The sequence below is a fragment of the Chaetodon trifascialis genome, chromosome 22 (assembly GCF_039877785.1).
Source record: "Chaetodon trifascialis isolate fChaTrf1 chromosome 22, fChaTrf1.hap1, whole genome shotgun sequence".
NCBI lineage: Eukaryota > Metazoa > Chordata > Actinopteri > Chaetodontiformes > Chaetodontidae > Chaetodon > Chaetodon trifascialis.
In genome coordinates, this window is record NC_092077.1 from 10,478,605 (window position 1) to 10,495,480 (window position 16,876).

Below are 16,876 nucleotides of genomic sequence, written 5' to 3' on the forward strand. Positions count from 1 at the left end.
TACAGCAGCAACTATATTGGCACCATTATCTGTGACTACAGCCTGAATTTTGGCAGTTATGCCCCATTCGTTTGTGATTCTTTTCAATTCTGAGCAAATGTTGTCAGCACTGTGCTTTCCTGAGAAACTACTGGTTTCGAGCACATTTGATTACATTTGCCACTTGTCATCAATAATATGGCAAGTGACAGTTAAATAAGCCTCTGTGGCTCTAGATGTCCACATATCAGTGGTCAATACAGCACTGCCAGCAGCATCGAGACTTTTTTTTTTTTTTTTTTTTTTTTTTTTTTTTTTTTAACTTTTGAGTGACACTCTTGATACAATGAAGGTATTTTCTCTCACATGAAATATTTCCTACTTGGAATCCTGTAGCGGGGATCAAGTGTCTTCACTAGACTAGACTAGACTCTTAAAACCCTCCTGTTCAACCACAGAGATGGGCTGTAGGTCCTTCACTATCGTCTCAGCAATGGTCCTTGCAATATCCATGGCTTATTGTGAGTTATCTGGGTGAAATAACAAAATGATTAAGATAATGAAGTCTGTAACTGTAATCTGCATGTAGCCTAAATAGGAATACTAATTTTCTTTCAACAGTTAACACAAATGGTTATTATATTCATATTTCAGGTTTGAGATATATATCTTGATATACATGTATATTTTTAAGTTCCAGTAAAACAAGTAAGATTTTTTTTCAACTGGCTGAACATATGATAATAGTTTAATAAGTCCACTGAAATGGCTTCTCTGATCACCAATTACACTGTGAAAAACATTACTTAATGCTTTAATGTGTTTGTGCAAGTTAGTGGTGTAACCACAGTGGCGAATTACCTTCTTGCACACATCACATGTGGCGGGGGGGCAAAGTGTGCCTGTCTGAGAGAGCAGCAGAGAGAAAGAGAGGGATGCGCTGTTAACACGCGGCACAGACAGACTTGGAGAGAAGCTGCGTGCGCTCGCATGAACTCTGTGAGGAAATTCGAGTAATTTGCTGGACGTGTAGACGAGAAACTGCAACAACAGTATCGATCTCATCACGCTAGTATCGAGGGATATCACCGATTGGCACCTTGGTATCGATACTATCGATATTTTGACCGATACGCCCAGCCTATAGGCATCACCAATCGATCGACGATGACGGCGCTCTGCTCACTCGGCGCTCTGCCTACACTGCTCGACTCGCCGCACACAGGATCCGCTCGTTGTTTGGAGAAATGGCAACAACAGTGAAACTGAACACTGGCGCACAGTTTCCCATTGTTGGACTGGGGACATGGAAGGTGTGTTTACTTTCATTCTCTTGACTTGTCCTGTCTAGTTAGCTAATGGTTAACTTGTTTGGTAAGCTAGCTTGACACGTTAACAGAAAGCCAAACTAGAGACTGTTACATAAATGCGGTGTTAAAAAAAAAGTCCACACGCCTTCGTCTTTGTAAATATGAATTCATCAATTATTGTATTAAGTATTTACAAGTAACTGTGTGCTAACCTCTTTTTCCCACTTGGCTCAACTATAACTGTTAGTAGCTGCGGCTAACGTGCTCCAAAAGCATATTTCTAGAAGCATTTAAGGACGTGTGCAAACGTGCTGGGTAAAGTTAGCCTGTTGACTGACGAGCAGGCGTCACCTTTCCTCAGTCTTACACAATTATTCACCTGCAAGTGCTGTTGTACACGCGAATAATTATGTAACCTCATCCTCTAAGTACTTGCGCTGCTCTCCACCAGCCCTCAACAGCCAGTTTCATATCATGTTCTGCTGCTGTGGTGATTATTAAATACAGACTTTGTGGATCGAAATGTAGAGGATACATCAGGGATAAATGAAAGTCAAATTTAACTAATTGTTTGGCTCTTTTCCAACCAAATAGTCCCAAGACTGAAGCAGAATAAAGCAAAATATGAACTGTTAATATGTTGTATGCTGACAGCAGGATTGTGGCTGAATTGTCTTTTTTTGCTGAAGAAGGTTCCTAACAGAGCAAAGTGACACAGAAAAGGCACAAGACGTCATTTTCTGACTTTCTCAATCTCACCCAAGATAAAACTTTTGCTAACCACGGTGATTAACCACCATTGTCCATTAGTCTCCTCCTGGCAAGGTCACAGAGGCGGTGAAAGCAGCCATCTCAGCGGGTTACAGGCACATTGATGGAGCGTTTGTCTACCAGAATGAGGTGGAGGTGGGAGAGGGCGTTCAGGCCATGATCAAGGAGGGTGTGGTCAAGAGAGAAGATCTTTTCATTGTCAGCAAGGTGAGTTGTGGATACAGTAATGTACACATGCATGTCCTACTGTCTGTAATCTGTGTTTTAACAGTGGATTGTTGAACGTCAGCTCACTGACTCGCCCCTCTCCTTTCTTTCTATAGCTGTGGTGCACTTTCCATGAGAAGTCCATGGTGAGGCAAGGCTGTGAGAAGACTCTCAGTGATCTTAAACTGGACTACCTGGACCTCTATCTAGTGCACTGGCCCATGGGTTTCAAGGTAAGCACACTATTGCCGCGTCAGCAGTTTGTCATGACGAATGACAGAATTTTAAACTCAATGTCCCTGAAGTAAAACATTGCTTTCTATGCTATCTGCACTCCACATTGTCACTGTCATAGTAATGTGGTGTAGACCTGAAGACTCTTAATCATTTTACAGGCTGGCAGTGAGCATTTTCCTCTGGACAGCGCAGGAGAGACGATCAGCGACAGCACTCACTTCCTGGAGACATGGGAGGTGAGTTAAAGTGGCACCTGTAGTCAGTGGTGGTCACGGCAAATGTGATTTAATGCTGCAGGTCACAGAAATATTATAATGCTGTCATCAGTGGGCCATACGCTGTTGATTCACCTCATTCTGCAATAGATCGTGACAATGAAAAACTATGAGATTATCACTTTTCTCAGGGGATGGAAGAGCTGGTGGATGCTGGTTTGGTCAAAGCTATTGGAGTCTCCAACTTCAACAAGGAGCAGATTGAAGCCATCCTCAACAAGCCAGGCCTCAAATACAAGCCTGCCAACAACCAGGTACACAAAGACACGTGTTTACCTCAGTAAAGGCACATATGCAGCCTTTTTTAGATATCACGTTTGAGTCGAGGCTCCTGAGCTGGAAGAAAACATACGCTTGCGTTCCTTAAAGGTTCAGCTAAAATATATGTTGCTGCTGCCCACAGCAGTACATTAGCTTAGCATAGGTCAGTACTCCTGCTGCCTCTCCAAACTGGGGACATGCCAGCCATCATCTACTGTCACACAGCCCCACTTCAGAAAACCCGAACTGCCCCTTTAAAGGGCAAGCTGGCAGGACCTGCCTCGTCCTTTCAGGTCTGATAAATGGACGTCTTGTTAATGCGGAATGGGCCGCAGCAGTTCTCCCTCAGGCTAAACCAATTAGCCGAAGTGACCTTATACTTTTGCTGTTTTTCAGAGCCATTGTTCACCATCAATGTCCTGTTTTGTCTTGTTTTACATTAGATTACAGCACCATTTCCCTTCTGCCATTTGTCACCATCCACATCAAACACAGAACAACAGACTCTCATATATTGAATATGAGCCAATTTTCCCTTATGAAAATGTCAGATAAATACAGCAGGCTGTATCGGCTTATGCTTAATGCAATCACCCTTATGTACTCTTGTGCCTGTCTTATAAATATGAGAAAACTTGCCTTTGCACAAAGCAGGAAGAGAACCGAATGCTTTAGTTTAAGATGATTTTTACATAAATGTAGTAAGTGTGTCCCTGAAAAAGACACTAAATTGAACAATTTGAAGCCATATCCACAGCCTCACAACATGCAGGTGTATTGTGATGGCCTGAATAATGTGATATAGTGTTTTCCACTTGCTATTTATTCAACTTGGTTTACCCACATGGCTTCGGCAACACATGCCAAGAATTGTGTGTTTGTCCCACCAGGTTGAGTGCCACCCATACCTGACCCAGGAGAAGCTGATCAGCTACTGCCACTCTCAGGGCATCTCAGTGACAGCTTACAGCCCCCTGGGCTCCCCCGACAGACCCTGGTCAGTCAGCATGACAATGACAGTTGTGTCAAAATAATGGGAAACTGCGACAAAGTGGGTCACACTTGTTTGAGTGCCAGCTTGGTATTTGCCAACCGCATCATGTCTGTCACATCCCTGTGGTTAGTTTCAGCTTGTGACTGTTGTTCCTCTTGTCTTTGTACTTTGTCTGTGTGCAGCATATTTTGGCATGATGTACACATTAACTGACCTTTTTTTTGTTTGGTTTTTGACTGATGAAGCTTTATCGTGTGCAGAGAATTAACTTTGAAAAAGTACCCATACAGATGTTTTCACAGCTGCCCACCTTTTGTCGCAGTGTTTGATAGTAGGTAATTCAGAATTAGCCCTTTTCTAAGGTGTTTCCATGAATTTGTTCACCTTTGATTGTCAGCACAATATGAGTAGTAAAGTGTGTGCGTCCTGTAAGTTGTCCGGGATGATGTGTTTGAATTGCAGGGCTAAACCTGAAGACCCCTCACTGCTGGAGGACCCCAACATTAAAGCCATTGCTGAGAAGCACAAGAAGACATCTGCTCAGGTACAGCCCTCACACACACTCGAACAAATGAAACCCGAAGCTGAGCCAGACAAGGTTTTGAATAATGATCGTGCACACACAGAAACGACGCTTGTTCCTCTTTTCTCTCACATCTGCAATCTGTTTATTCTCTTAGAAAGTGAGAAAGATGTGGTGGATTGAAACAACATTCACACGGTCCTTTCTGTTATGACACTTGAAGTCCTGACCTCTGATCACGTTCCGTACCCTTTCCCCTTCCTGCCAGGTCCTGATCCGCTTCCACATCCAGAGGAACGTGGTCGTGATCCCCAAGTCGATCACACCTCAGCGCATTCAGGAGAACTTCCAGGTAATTGGCTGAGAGATGTTTTCTAGGATTAGCCCTCAATCTGCTTCGCTTACTTTCCCCTTTGGCTCGTGTGTGAAGGCCGTTGTTTACATCTTTGCAGGTGTTTGACTTTGAACTAACTGAGGACGAAATGAAGACTATATTGGGATTTAACAGGAACTGGAGAGTCTGCCCCATGCAGTGGTGAGACTGTTGTTGTTTGTAGCATTGTGAAGATGAAGTGTGCCAGGAAACCTTTGCTAATCGTCCTTTTTTTCTTCTCTCTGTAGGAGCACGAAGCACAAGGACTATCCGTTCCACGCTGAATTCTGAAGCGAAAATGCTGAGTTTCCACAGGCTTCCTCTGGGGGCTGGAGTTTGCTTCTCTACCTTCTTGACTGTTCACCTTCCTGTTCTGCAGAGCAGTTTGCAGTGCTTGTGTGGCCTTGCTTCAAATTTTCATTTTCATGTTACTTACCTGTTTTTTCTCCATAAATCCAAGTTACTGAACAACCTAAATATGTGCCATACACAGTACAGATGATCTATTTTTAAAGAGAATAACTAGCTTCACGAAAAGATAAACTTATTTTTCATGGCACATCCAGAGAGGTATCATACTTCAAAGCACTCCTCATTTGACTTGTTTTCTGTTCATGAGCAGCTTTATTTTTATCAGTTGTGCTGAAGTTAGTGAGTTTGAATTAAAAGCACTTTCCCTCTGTGAAATTCAGGGCAGATTACCGAGACTTGTTTTAGGATGACAGAGAACTTCCCACTGTTACTTGTGAGTCTTATGTTGCACTTCGTGATCGTGTGTTAACCCTGTTATGAAATGGTCGCTTTCATTTCCCGTGTCAGCTGTTTGGTCAAGCACTCAAATAAAGTCCTGTGGGAGAGGAGTTGGTGTCGTTTTCCTAGCGTATGCGTCTTTATGACCACTAGGGGGCAGTAAACTGGATAGACTGGATTCTACTTTCAGCTGTAATGTTTAGTTTTGATTATTCTACCAGTTAGTGTTTAAAAAAAAGAAGGTATTGACAGAGATAATGATGAAGAGTAGTTAAGAGGTGTCCTCTACTGACCCCACCAGTCTCATATAACAATCATGGGGTGTTTATAACAATAACAATAATAACAACAATAATACATTTTATTTATAACGCCCTTTTCATTCCAAGAAATCTCAAAGTGCTACAGCACACATTACAGTAAAAACAAAAAAAAATACTTAAAGTATATTAAAAGCCTCTTTAAAGAGAAAGGTTATTACTTCTTGAAGACAAACTATCTTGGGTGTTAGTCTTGAGGACCAAGCTGCACCCCGAAAACATCGAGGCTGTATGAAACATAAAATAGCACGTCATCATTTGTGAATCCTTTTTGACGAATATATATTTTCTTGCACACATCACATGTGGCAGTTTCCCTATCAGCTGCAGTGAAAGGGGTCCACACAGCGCTTCTCTTTCTCCCCGCCATCACGGGCTGCTCTCAGTGCACTGACTCTGCTCTCCGGCAGAGCAGGGAGGGGAGACTCACTCAGTGCACTGTCTGAGAGAGCAGCAGAGAGAAAGAGAGGTGCGCTGTTTGCACGCGGCGCGCACAGACTTGGAGGGAGAGAAGCTGCGCGCGCTCGCATGAACTCTGTGAGGAAATTCGAGTACTTTGCTGGACGTATAGACGAGAAACTGCAACAAAAGCATCGATCCGATATCGATAGGCACCTTGGTATCGATACCATAGATATTTTTTTGGAATTTCCCCTTGTGGGACTAATAAAGGTATATTGAATTTTGATCGATACGCCCAGCCCTATATAGGCATCACTAATTGATCGACGATGACGGTGCTCTGCCTGCACCGTTCGACTCGCTGCACACAGGGTCTGCTCGACGTTTGGAGAAATGACAACAACAGTGACAGTGAGCACTGGCGCACAGTTTCCCATTGTGGGACTGGGGACATGGAAGGTGTGTTTATTTTATTTTTTTCTCTTGACTTGTCTTGTCTAGTTAGCTAATGGTTCGCTTGTTTGGTAAGCTAGCTTGACACGTTAACAGAAAGCCAAACTAGAGACTGTTACATAACTGCGTCGTTAAAAAAAAAGTCCACACGCCTTCGTCTTTGTAAATATGAATTCATCAATTATTGCATTAAGTATTTTACAAGTAACTGTGTGCTGACCTTTTTTCCCCACTTGGCTCAACTATAACTGTTAGTAGCTGCGGCTAACGTGCTCCAAAAGCATGTTTCTAGAAGCATTTAAGGACGTGTGCAAACGTGCTGAGTAAAGTTAGCCTATTGACTGACGAGCAGGCGTCACCTTTCCTCAGTCTTACACAATTATTCACCTGCAAGTGCTGTTGTACACGCGAATAATTATGTAACCTCATCCTCTAAGTACTTGCGCTGCTCTCCACCAGCCCTCAACAGCCAATTTCGTATCATCTTCTGCTGCTGTAGTGATTATTAAATACAGACTTTGTGGATCGCCAAGAGGAAAATGACAGCCTGTGCATGAGTTTCCTCCAACAATCAAAAATGCGTGTTCGGTTCAATCAGAATTGGCCCCATCGAGCTGCACTGTGGAAGACAGCTGAACAGTTTGGGGAAATGTAGAGGATACATCAGGGATAAATGAAAGTCAAATTTAACTAATTGTTTGGCTCTTTTCCAACCAAATAGTCCCAAGACTGAAGCAGAATAAAGCAAAATATGAACTGTTAATATGTTGTATGCTGACAGCAGGATTGTGGCTGAATTGTCTTTTTTTGCTGAAGAAGGTTCCTAACAGAGCAAAGTGACCCAGAAAAGACACAAGACGTCATTTTCTGACTTTCTCAATCTCACCCAAGATAAAACGTTTGTTTACCACGGTGACTAACCACCCCTGTCCATTAGTCTCCTCCTGCCAAGGTCACAGAGGCGGTGAAAGCAGCCATCTCAGCGGGTTACAGGCACATTGATGGAGCATATCTCTACCAGAATGAGGTGGAGGTGGGAGAGGGCGTTCAGGCCATGATCAAGGAGGGTGTGGTCAAGAGAGAAGATCTTTTCATTGTCAGCAAGGTGAGTTGAGGGTGCAGTAATGTACACATGCATGTCCTACTGTCTGTAATCTGTGTTTTAACAGTGGATTGTTGAACGTCAGCTCACTGACTCGCCCCTCTCCTTTCTTTCTATAGCTGTGGTGCACTTTCCATGAGAAGTCCATGGTGAGGCAAGGCTGTGAGAAGACTCTCAGTGATCTTAAACTGGACTACCTGGACCTCTATCTAGTGCACTGGCCCATGGGTTTCAAGGTAAGCACACTATTGTCGCGTCAGCAGTTTGTCATGACGAATGACAGAATTTTAAACTCAATGTCCCTGAAGTAAAACATTGCTTTCTATGCTATCTGCACTCCACATTGTCACTGTCATAGTAATGTGGTGTAGACCTGAAGACTCTTAATCATTTTACAGGCTGGCAGTGAGCTTCTTCCTCTGGACAGCGCAGGAGAGACGATCAGCGACAGCACTCACTTCCTGGAGACATGGGAGGTGAGTTAAAGTGGCACCTGTAGTCAGTGGTGGTAACGGCAAATGTGATTTAATGCTGCAGGTCACAGAAATATTATAATGCTGTCATCAGTGGGCCATACACTGTTGATTCACCTCATTCTGCAATAGATCATGACAATGAAAAACTATGAGATTATCACTTTTCTCAGGGGATGGAAGAGCTGGTGGATGCTGGTTTGGTCAAAGCTATTGGAGTCTCCAACTTCAACAAGGAGCAGATTGAAGCCATCCTCAACAAGCCAGGCCTCAAATACAAGCCTGCCAACAACCAGGTACACAAAGACACGTGTTTACCTCAGTAAAGGCACCTTCTGTTGACATTACTTCTTTGTACACCTTTTGTGGAGGAGATAACACATTTCACCTGATGACCTTAAGGACCAGCTGCGGTTTAAACATACATATGCAGCCTTTTTTAGATATCACGTTTGAGTCGAGGCTCCTGAGCTGGAAGAAAACATACGCTTGCGTTCCTTAAAGGTTCAGCTAAAATATATGTTGCTGCTGCCCACAGCAGTACATTAGCTTAGCATAAGTCAGTACTCCTGCTGCCTCTCCAAACTGGGGACATGCCAGCCATCATCTACTGTCACACAGCCCCACTTCAGAAAACCCGAACTGCCCCTTTAAAGGGCAAGCTGGCAGGACCTGCCTCGTCCTTTCAGGTCTGATAAATGGACGTCTTGTTAATGCGGAATGGGCCGCAGCAGTTCTCCCTCAGGCTAAACCAATTAGCCGAAGTGACCTTATACTTTTGCTGTTTTTCAGAGCCATTGTTCACCATCAATGTCCTGTTTTGTCTTGTTTTACATTAGATTACAGCACCATTTCCCTTCTGCCATTTGTCACCATCCACATCAAACACAGAACAACAGACTCTCATATATTGAATATGAGCCAATTTTCCCTTATGAAAATGTCAGATAAATACAGCAGGCTGTATCGGCTTATGCTTAATGCAATCACCCTTATGTACTCTTGTGCCTGTCTTATAAATATGAGAAAACTTGCCTTTGCATTAAGCAGGAAGAGAACCGAATGCTTTAGTTTCAGATGATTTTTACATAAATGTAGGATGTGTGTCCTGAAAAAGACACTAAATTGAAACAAACAATTTGAAGCCATATCCACAGCCTCAAGAATTGTGTGTTTGTCCCACCAGGTTGAGTGCCACCCATACCTGACCCAGGAGAAGCTGATCAGCTACTGCCACTCTCAGGGCATCTCAGTGACAGCTTACAGCCCCCTGGGCTCCCCCGCCAGACTCTGGTCAGTCAGCATGACAATCACAGTTGAAGAAGAAGTCTTTTATTCGTCACATTCTTAACACACAACATGCAAAGTTAGGAGGGGGAACTACACACGCCATGCATATGTGACATTTTTCCTCTGACTTTAACCCATCCTTGATCCATCCTTCCTCCGCATCGGCCCAGGGGTGGTGGGCTGCCAGCCGACTGGCGCCCAGGGACCAGCTCCTTGTTGTCACCATTGGTCATGTGGTGATCTTCTTGCATGTTTTTAGTGGGGGTATTTTTTATGGAGGATACCCCAGGTGAGCACGAGGAGAACATGCAAACTCCACACAGAAAGGCCCCCTTTTTCCCCGAGCAGCTGCACTGAAGGCATAGTGGAGGACACGCCACCAACGCCCACAGGGGGATTCGAACCGGTACCTTCTAGCTGTGAGGCGACAGTGCTACCGCCTGTGCCACTATTGTGTCAAAATAATGGGAAACTGCGGTATTTGCCAACCGCATCATGTCTGTCACATCCCTGCGGTTAATTTCAGCTTGTGACTGTTGTTCCTCTTGTCTTTGTACTTTGTCTGTGTGCAGCATATTTTGGCATGATGTACACATTAACTGACCATTTTTTTGTTTGGTTTTTGACTGATGAAGCTCTATCGTGTGCAGAGAATTAACTTTGAAAAAGTACCCATACAGATGTTTTCACAGCTGCCCACCTTTTGTCGCAGTGTTTGATAGTAGGTAATTCAGAATTAGCCCTTTTCTAAGGTGTTTCCATGAATTTGTTCACCTTTGATTGTCAGCACAATATGAGTAATAAAGTGTGTGCGTCCTGTAAGTTGTCCGGGATGATGTGTTTGAATTGCAGGGCTAAACCTGAAGACCCCTCACTGCTGGAGGACCCCAACATTAAAGCCATTGCTGAGAAGCACAAGAAGACATCTGCTCAGGTACAGCCCTCACACACACTCGAACAAATGAAACCCGAAGCTGAGCCAGACAAGGTTTTGAATAATGATCGTGCACACACAGAAACGACGCTTGTTCCTCTTTTCTCTCACATCTGCAATCTGTTTATTCTCTTAGAAAGTGAGAAAGATGTGGTGGATTGAAACAACATTCACACGGTCCTTTCTGTTATGACACTTGAAGTCCTGACCTCTGATCACGTTCCGTACCCTTTCCCCTTCCTGCCAGGTCCTGATCCGCTTCCACATCCAGAGGAACGTGGTCGTGATCCCCAAGTCGATCACACCTCAGCGCATTCAGGAGAACTTCCAGGTAATTGGCTGAGAGATGTTTTCTAGGATTAGCCCTCAATCTGCTTCGCTTACTTTCCCCTTTGGCTCGTGTGTGAAGGCCGTTGTTTACATCTTTGCAGGTGTTTGACTTTGAACTAACTGAGGACGAAATGAAGACTATATTGGGATTTAACAGGAACTGGAGAGTCTGCCCCATGCAGTGGTGAGACTGTTGTTGTTTGTAGCATTGTGAAGATGAAGTGTGCCAGGAAACCTTTGCTAATCGTCCTTTTTTTCTTCTCTCTGTAGGAGCACGAAGCACAAGGACTATCCGTTCCACGCTGAATTCTGAAGCGAAAATGCTGAGTCTCCACAGGCTTCCTCTGGGGGCTGGAGTTTGCTTCTCTACCTTCTTGACTGTTCACCTTCGTGTTCTGCAGAGCAGTTTGCAGTGCTTGTGTGGCCTTGCTTCAAATTTTCATTTTCATGTTACTTACCTGTTTTTTCTCCATAAATCCAAGTTACTGAACAACCTAAATATGTGCCATACACAGTACAGATGATCTATTTTTAAAGAGAATAACTAGCTTCACGAAAAGATAAACTTATTTTTCATGGCACATCCAGAGAGGTATCATACTTCAAAGCACTCCTCATTTGACTTGTTTTCTGTTCATGAGCAGCTTTATTTTTATCAGTTGTGCTGAAGTTAGTGAGTTTGAATTAAAAGCACTTTCCCTCTGTGAAATTCAGGGCAGATTACCGAGACTTGTTTTAGGATGACAGAGAACTTCCCACTGTTACTTGTGAGTCTTATGTTGCACTTCGTGATCGAGTGTTAACCCTGTATGAAATGGTCGCTTTCATTTCCCGTGTCAGCTGTTTGTTGGAGCGCTGAAATAAAGTCCTGTGGGAGAGGAGTTGGTGTCGTTTTCCTAGCGTATGCGTCTTAATGACCACTAGGAGGCAGTAAACTGGATAGACTGGATTCTACTTTCAGCTGTAATGTTTAGTTTTGGTTGCACGGTGGCGCCAGCAGGTAGTGCGCGTGCCTCACAGCAAGAAGGTCGCAGGTTCGATTCCCGGGTCGGGCCTTTCTGTGTGAAGTTTGTAGGTTCTTCCCGTGCATGTGTGGGTTCTCTCCGGGCACTCCGGCTTCCTCCCACAGACCACAAACATGCTCATTAGGTTGACTGGTGACTCTAAATTGCCCCTAGGTGTGAGTGTGAGCGTGAATGGTTGTGTGTATATGCCCTGCAATCGGCTGGCGACCGGTCCAGGGTGTACCCCGCCTCTCGTCCCTCAACAGCCGAGAAAGGCTCCGGCCCCCCCACGACCCCGAAAGGGATAAGCGGCATAGAAAATGGATGTATGGATGTTTAGTTTTGATTATTCTACCGGTTAGTGTTTTTAAAAAAGGAGGGTATTGACAGAGATAATGATTAAGAGCAGTTAAGAGGTGTCCTCTACTGACCCCACAGTGATGGGGTGTTATTACTTCCTGAAAGACAGGATATTGTGGCTGCCAATAGTGACAAACCATCTTAGGTGTTAGTCATGAGGACCAAGCTATCACCCCGAAAACACTGAGGCTGTATGAAACATAAAATAGCACGTCATCATTTGTGAATCCTTTTTGACTCCTTGAACTTGAAAACAGTACAAAGAAAATATGTTTGATATTTGACTTCATCAACTTCATTGATATTTAATAGGATTATTCGGAGCATCATTTTCCATTCCTGACAGTAGATCCTCATAAATCTTACACACTGGTCCAGCACAAGCTTAGTAAGTGTGAAAATAGTTATTCAGGCTTGAGAAGTCAGGACGCATACTGTCTGATGAGTTAGTACTCTGCTTTCAAGGGGAAGTCTTTGTGTTCTGAGGCCCTGTGGAGAAAAGAGCAACACATATGACTTGAAGTCTGTTGGTTATGATAATGACTCCAGCAGCCTTGGTCTGTAGTCTATGAGAATGCTGTTAGCTCTGCTTATGCTTCTCTCTTTCTCCCCCACCCTCTACTCACCACTCCATTTTGAATGCTCTCCAATTATTGTTCAAGCTCAGCATGGTCTTCATGTCGTCGTCACTCAGCTCAAAGTCAAACAGCTGAAAGAAAGAACAGCTTCAACAAACCGCAGAAGCCGCCCTCAGTGTTCTGTCCGATGACTGACGTGCAACCATGCCTGCATGGTCCAGTATGAGCACAATATAAAACAATCAGATTCTTCAATTTTCATTTTCAGTCGGTGCACCTGGAGATTTTCCTTGATTCGATGTGGCGTTGCTGACTTGGCAATGACAACCACGTTCCTCTGGATGTGGAACCTGATGAGAACCTGGTGAGAAAACAGTTCAGAGTGGTATTGTTTCAGGCATCATCTTCCTGAACATTTTTGTGAAGTTTTCTAGAAACAATTTCTGTTTCTCTAGTTTATGCTGCACTGCACTGCACTGTATGTCATCCAATATGAGACATAATAATAAGAATTATAATAATAATCATTTATGGTTGTATTCTTTCAAAGAGAAAAAGGCGAAGATAAATACTCGGTAGACATTTCTTTCTAACCTGTGCTGGAGTCTTCTTGTACTTCTTAGCGATGGCCGTGATCTTTGGTTCCTTCAGCAAAGAGGGTTCATCAGATGATGCCCTTTTAAAAATAAGGACAGAAAAGAATGACTGACGGTCAATATTCTTAGTAAAGCTGCTCAGGCTTGTCTGTGACAGGTGATTATGGTGGGTGCCTCTCACCAGGGTCTGTCAGGGGAGCCCAGGGGGCTGTAAGCTGTGACAGCGATGCCCTTTGAGTGGCAGTAGTTGATCAGCTTCTCCTGGATCAGGTATGGATGGCACTCGATCTGGAGGAACACCTAAATGCTTTAGTTTTATGTTCCTCTGTCTGCATTATGTTGAATCGCGGTCTTGTTTTGTACCTGGTTGATCACAGGCTTGTACTTGAGGCCTGGCTTGTTGAGGACGGCTTCAATCTGGTCTTTGTTGAAGTTGGAGATGCCGATAGCTTTGACCAACCCAGCGTCCACCAGCCTCTCCATAGCCTGCGAGACGCATCACATATTCCTGTTACCTTTTGTGGTGCATCTTGTTTTGTAAGTTCACATTTCATTTGATTTAAGTATTCGTGAGTCACTTAAATTACCTCCCAAGTGTCCAAGAAGCTGCTGCCATCAGAAATGAACTTGTTGTTCTCATCTGCTGGAAAAAACTCATCCCCTGGCTGCAGTGGCAAAAATAGGGGTAGAAGTAGCAGAGGAAATGTCAAGCATGAAAACATGACAGTTTGAATTTAGAAAGGCCACAAAATCTAACTCTAGTTCTCTGTTTTGACAGAACATTTACATTCAAGAAGCTTTAACCAGCAAGTGTCTGACAGCTTTGCTTGGAAACGATTCATTGATTATCAAAATGGCTGACAGTTGTTATTTGTATCCACACCTTGGCTCCCATAGGGAAATGCATGAGGTAAAGGTCCAGGTAGTCCAGTTTTAGGTCACTGAGTGTCTTCTCACAGGCTCCCCTCACCAGAGATGGAACGTGGAAGGTGCACCATAGCTATGAAAAGCAAACAGGGATTTTAATGAACATGCTCCAGCTGTGAGGGTGATGTTGGTTTATGGTGTTCATATATTATTTTTTAAAGCCGCTGTGGGTGTATTAACTTTGGCCTCATACCGTACCTTACTGACAACGAATAGCTCCTCCCTCTTCACCACCCCTTGGTCAATCATTGCATGAATTCCAGCCCCAACTTCTTCTTCATTCTCGTACACATAAGCACCATCGATGTGCCTGTAGCCGGCACTTATTGCCACCTTAACAGCCTCGATGACCTTTCCCTGCTCTACCTATTAAGGTGGGGTGACACAAAAACAAGGAAATTACAAAAACAGATAAACATCAACGCGATGAATTCTGGCCTCATATCAAGCATTAAGGGCATGTTGATGTTGATTTTGCTGGTGTCTCTGTTCAGGCAGAGGGCAAAGGGCAGTGAAATGTAAAGAAAGGTAATATTTACTCTCCTGCAAGAGATAATGTTAAGGTCAGTCTTTGAAATGAACCATTTTATTGTAACTGCAGTCCTGAAATTATAGATTTCTCTACTTTTGAACCTCCTTTGCAGCAATAGAGTTCATACAGACCACAGAAGCCCTGAAATATCACTTATAAACCAGTGATTGAGTTTTTGCCTCTCATCTCAGTGGCTGAATTAGTTTTGATTGATATTTTGGATGCAAGTGACAAATCATCGCTCGCTATGAATTATAAATGGGAGCTGGGTCACACTTTCAAATTAAATGTCATGTTTATCAAATCAGCTGACGGCTTAATCATTCAGTTTTTCAATTCACGTACATTTCATCGCTTCCATTTTTTTCAGTCAGGTTTTGTTGCTTCCACTTTGCAGGCCACTTTTCCCAAATGATAAATTCTATGTTGTGAAGGATGAAAGCAAGACGGCGAAAAGGACAAAAACATTCCTCCGTTTTCATCAAATCACGACTGTTTTACTCAAAGCAGCTTTAAATTAATCAAATCACTTGATTTATTTCATGCACTTTCATCACCTCCATCCATCCTGTTACTTGTACCCCTCATGCATCCATGTATTTCCTAAACCTTTTCTATGATAAGTATAAAATGGTCAGCCTTACCCTCCATGTTCCCAGACCCACAATAGGCATCTTTGCTCCACTGTTGAGCGTCACTGACGGTATCATGCTGGATCTTCTGTCGCTGTTGTTTCAGGATAAGTCAACCAGCAGCCGTCAAGCCTTGCAAGCAGACTCGTAGCAGACTACACTGAGGGAGGAGGCGGCATGGTGTGTTTAAATTCAGTGAGAGATGTGGGGTTCACGTGCAGAAAGGAAGCGTGTTTTGGATTGCTAAGTATCAGCTGTGCACAACATGACCCAACGTGAACCCAGATTCTGGAGTTATTCCATCTGCAGAGGGAGGCTGCAGGGGGAGTGTGAAAGAGCTTTAATCAAGACAATGAGCTGTTGTTTGGGCCCGCTTTCTTCTGCCACAGGGAAAATCCTTCTCGTCAGTTGTTGTGAATCATGTCAGTAATTTGTGACATTTCTGAAAGGAGAAATACTAAATTCTTCCTCCTGCAATTAAAAAGTTCAATTCATTTGCGATGCAACGCACCCTGTGCTATGGGATGGCAGAGCTGATAGGGGGTCACATCTTCATGTCTTTATCCAAATTAAGTTCAAATTCAAGCATTATTTTTGAATTTGCCTCCTTCTTTCTGTTTCCTCTGATCAGGTTTTACATTTGAAATACTCAACAGGAAAAAAAAAACAGGTGGCTCTCACTAAGCTTCCTACATGCAGCTATAACTGTCCTTCGGTGCCTTCATGAAACTCATCTAGATGCTAATTTTGGAACTGTTTTCTGACCCACATCTCCACATGTCCTCTGCTCTGCCTGCTTATCTTATCAGAGTACGCCCCCTACTGGAGTTTAACTTGAACAGCAGCATTTCAGAAACTTATCACAGTGTGACGAACTCCAATGAACCCTACAAAAGACATAATTAGACAAATAATATTCAACATAATGTCGTCTGAAAAGTTTGATGGAACCTTGGTAATTAATCTCCTTATGCTAAATGTGCATTGACGTTTGGCTCAGAGGCAAATATTAATGTAACAATCTTCACATTAACATTAATTGAAACCATAAATCATATGAATCATCACTTGAAAGCCTTTCTCACAAAACACACACACGAGCTCTTTTCACGTTTTATTCATTCTCCAAACATTATGCAGCCAATCAACATTCAGCTCTCACTGTGTACGTATACACACACACACACGCACACACACGCACGCACACACACGCGCACACAAAGTGCTGACATTAGACAATGACCTCAACACAGCACTGTCTGT

General features: G+C 43.5%; 3 protein-coding genes across 3 annotated transcripts; 2 read left to right on the forward strand and 1 right to left on the reverse strand.

Annotated features, from left to right (window-relative positions):
• Positions 1–1,157: 1,157 nt before the first annotated feature.
• LOC139350732 (aldo-keto reductase family 1 member B1-like) lies at positions 1,158–5,788 on the forward strand. Its single transcript, XM_070992287.1, has 10 exons — positions 1,158–1,292; positions 2,100–2,267; positions 2,384–2,500; positions 2,663–2,740; positions 2,911–3,033; positions 3,931–4,037; positions 4,497–4,578; positions 4,826–4,909; positions 5,010–5,092; positions 5,179–5,788. Exons 1-10 carry the CDS (start codon positions 1,227–1,229, stop codon positions 5,219–5,221), a joined length of 951 nt encoding a protein of 316 aa, XP_070848388.1. The 5' UTR covers positions 1,158–1,226; the 3' UTR covers positions 5,222–5,788.
• Positions 5,789–6,455: 667 nt separating this feature from the next.
• LOC139350399 (aldo-keto reductase family 1 member B1-like) lies at positions 6,456–11,866 on the forward strand. The gene is made up of 10 exons (XM_070991745.1): positions 6,456–6,861; positions 7,793–7,960; positions 8,077–8,193; positions 8,356–8,433; positions 8,604–8,726; positions 9,617–9,723; positions 10,573–10,654; positions 10,902–10,985; positions 11,086–11,168; positions 11,255–11,866. The coding sequence occupies exons 1-10, from the start codon at positions 6,796–6,798 to the stop codon at positions 11,295–11,297; spliced, it is 951 nt and encodes a 316-aa protein (XP_070847846.1). The 5' UTR covers positions 6,456–6,795; the 3' UTR covers positions 11,298–11,866.
• A 757-nt stretch (positions 11,867–12,623) lies between these two features.
• On the reverse strand, positions 12,624–15,838 carry LOC139350495 (aldo-keto reductase family 1 member B1-like). The gene is made up of 10 exons (XM_070991950.1): positions 15,626–15,838; positions 14,648–14,815; positions 14,406–14,522; positions 14,110–14,187; positions 13,886–14,008; positions 13,704–13,810; positions 13,521–13,602; positions 13,204–13,287; positions 12,975–13,057; positions 12,624–12,837 (listed from the first exon to the last, which is right to left on the reverse strand). The coding sequence occupies exons 1-10, from the start codon at positions 15,689–15,691 to the stop codon at positions 12,795–12,797; spliced, it is 951 nt and encodes a 316-aa protein (XP_070848051.1). The 5' UTR covers positions 15,692–15,838; the 3' UTR covers positions 12,624–12,794.
• Positions 15,839–16,876: the final 1,038 nt, after the last annotated feature.

Bases quoted from the DNA above. Each gene is read 5' to 3' on its own strand.
- LOC139350732 (XM_070992287.1), top strand. From the start codon at position 1,227: ATGGCAACAACAGTGAAACTGAACACTGGCGCACAGTTTCCCATTGTT. The intron at 2,268-2,383 runs GTGAGTTGTGGA...TTCTTTCTATAG, and splicing joins ATCTTTTCATTGTCAGCAAG to CTGTGGTGCACTTTCCATGA. The intron at 4,910-5,009 runs GTAATTGGCTGA...ACATCTTTGCAG, and splicing joins GCATTCAGGAGAACTTCCAG to GTGTTTGACTTTGAACTAAC.
- LOC139350495 (XM_070991950.1), bottom strand. From the start codon at position 15,691: ATGATACCGTCAGTGACGCTCAACAGTGGAGCAAAGATGCCTATTGTG. The intron at 14,816-15,625 runs GTAAGGCTGACC...CCACCTTAATAG, and splicing joins TGGGTCTGGGAACATGGAGG to GTAGAGCAGGGAAAGGTCAT. The intron at 13,603-13,703 runs GTGAGAGGCACC...TATTTTTAAAAG, and splicing joins GGCTCCCCTGACAGACCCTG to GGCATCATCTGATGAACCCT.
- LOC139350399 (XM_070991745.1), top strand. From the start codon at position 6,796: ATGACAACAACAGTGACAGTGAGCACTGGCGCACAGTTTCCCATTGTG. The intron at 8,727-9,616 runs GTACACAAAGAC...TTGTCCCACCAG, and splicing joins ACAAGCCTGCCAACAACCAG to GTTGAGTGCCACCCATACCT. The intron at 9,724-10,572 runs GTCAGTCAGCAT...TTTGAATTGCAG, and splicing joins GGCTCCCCCGCCAGACTCTG to GGCTAAACCTGAAGACCCCT.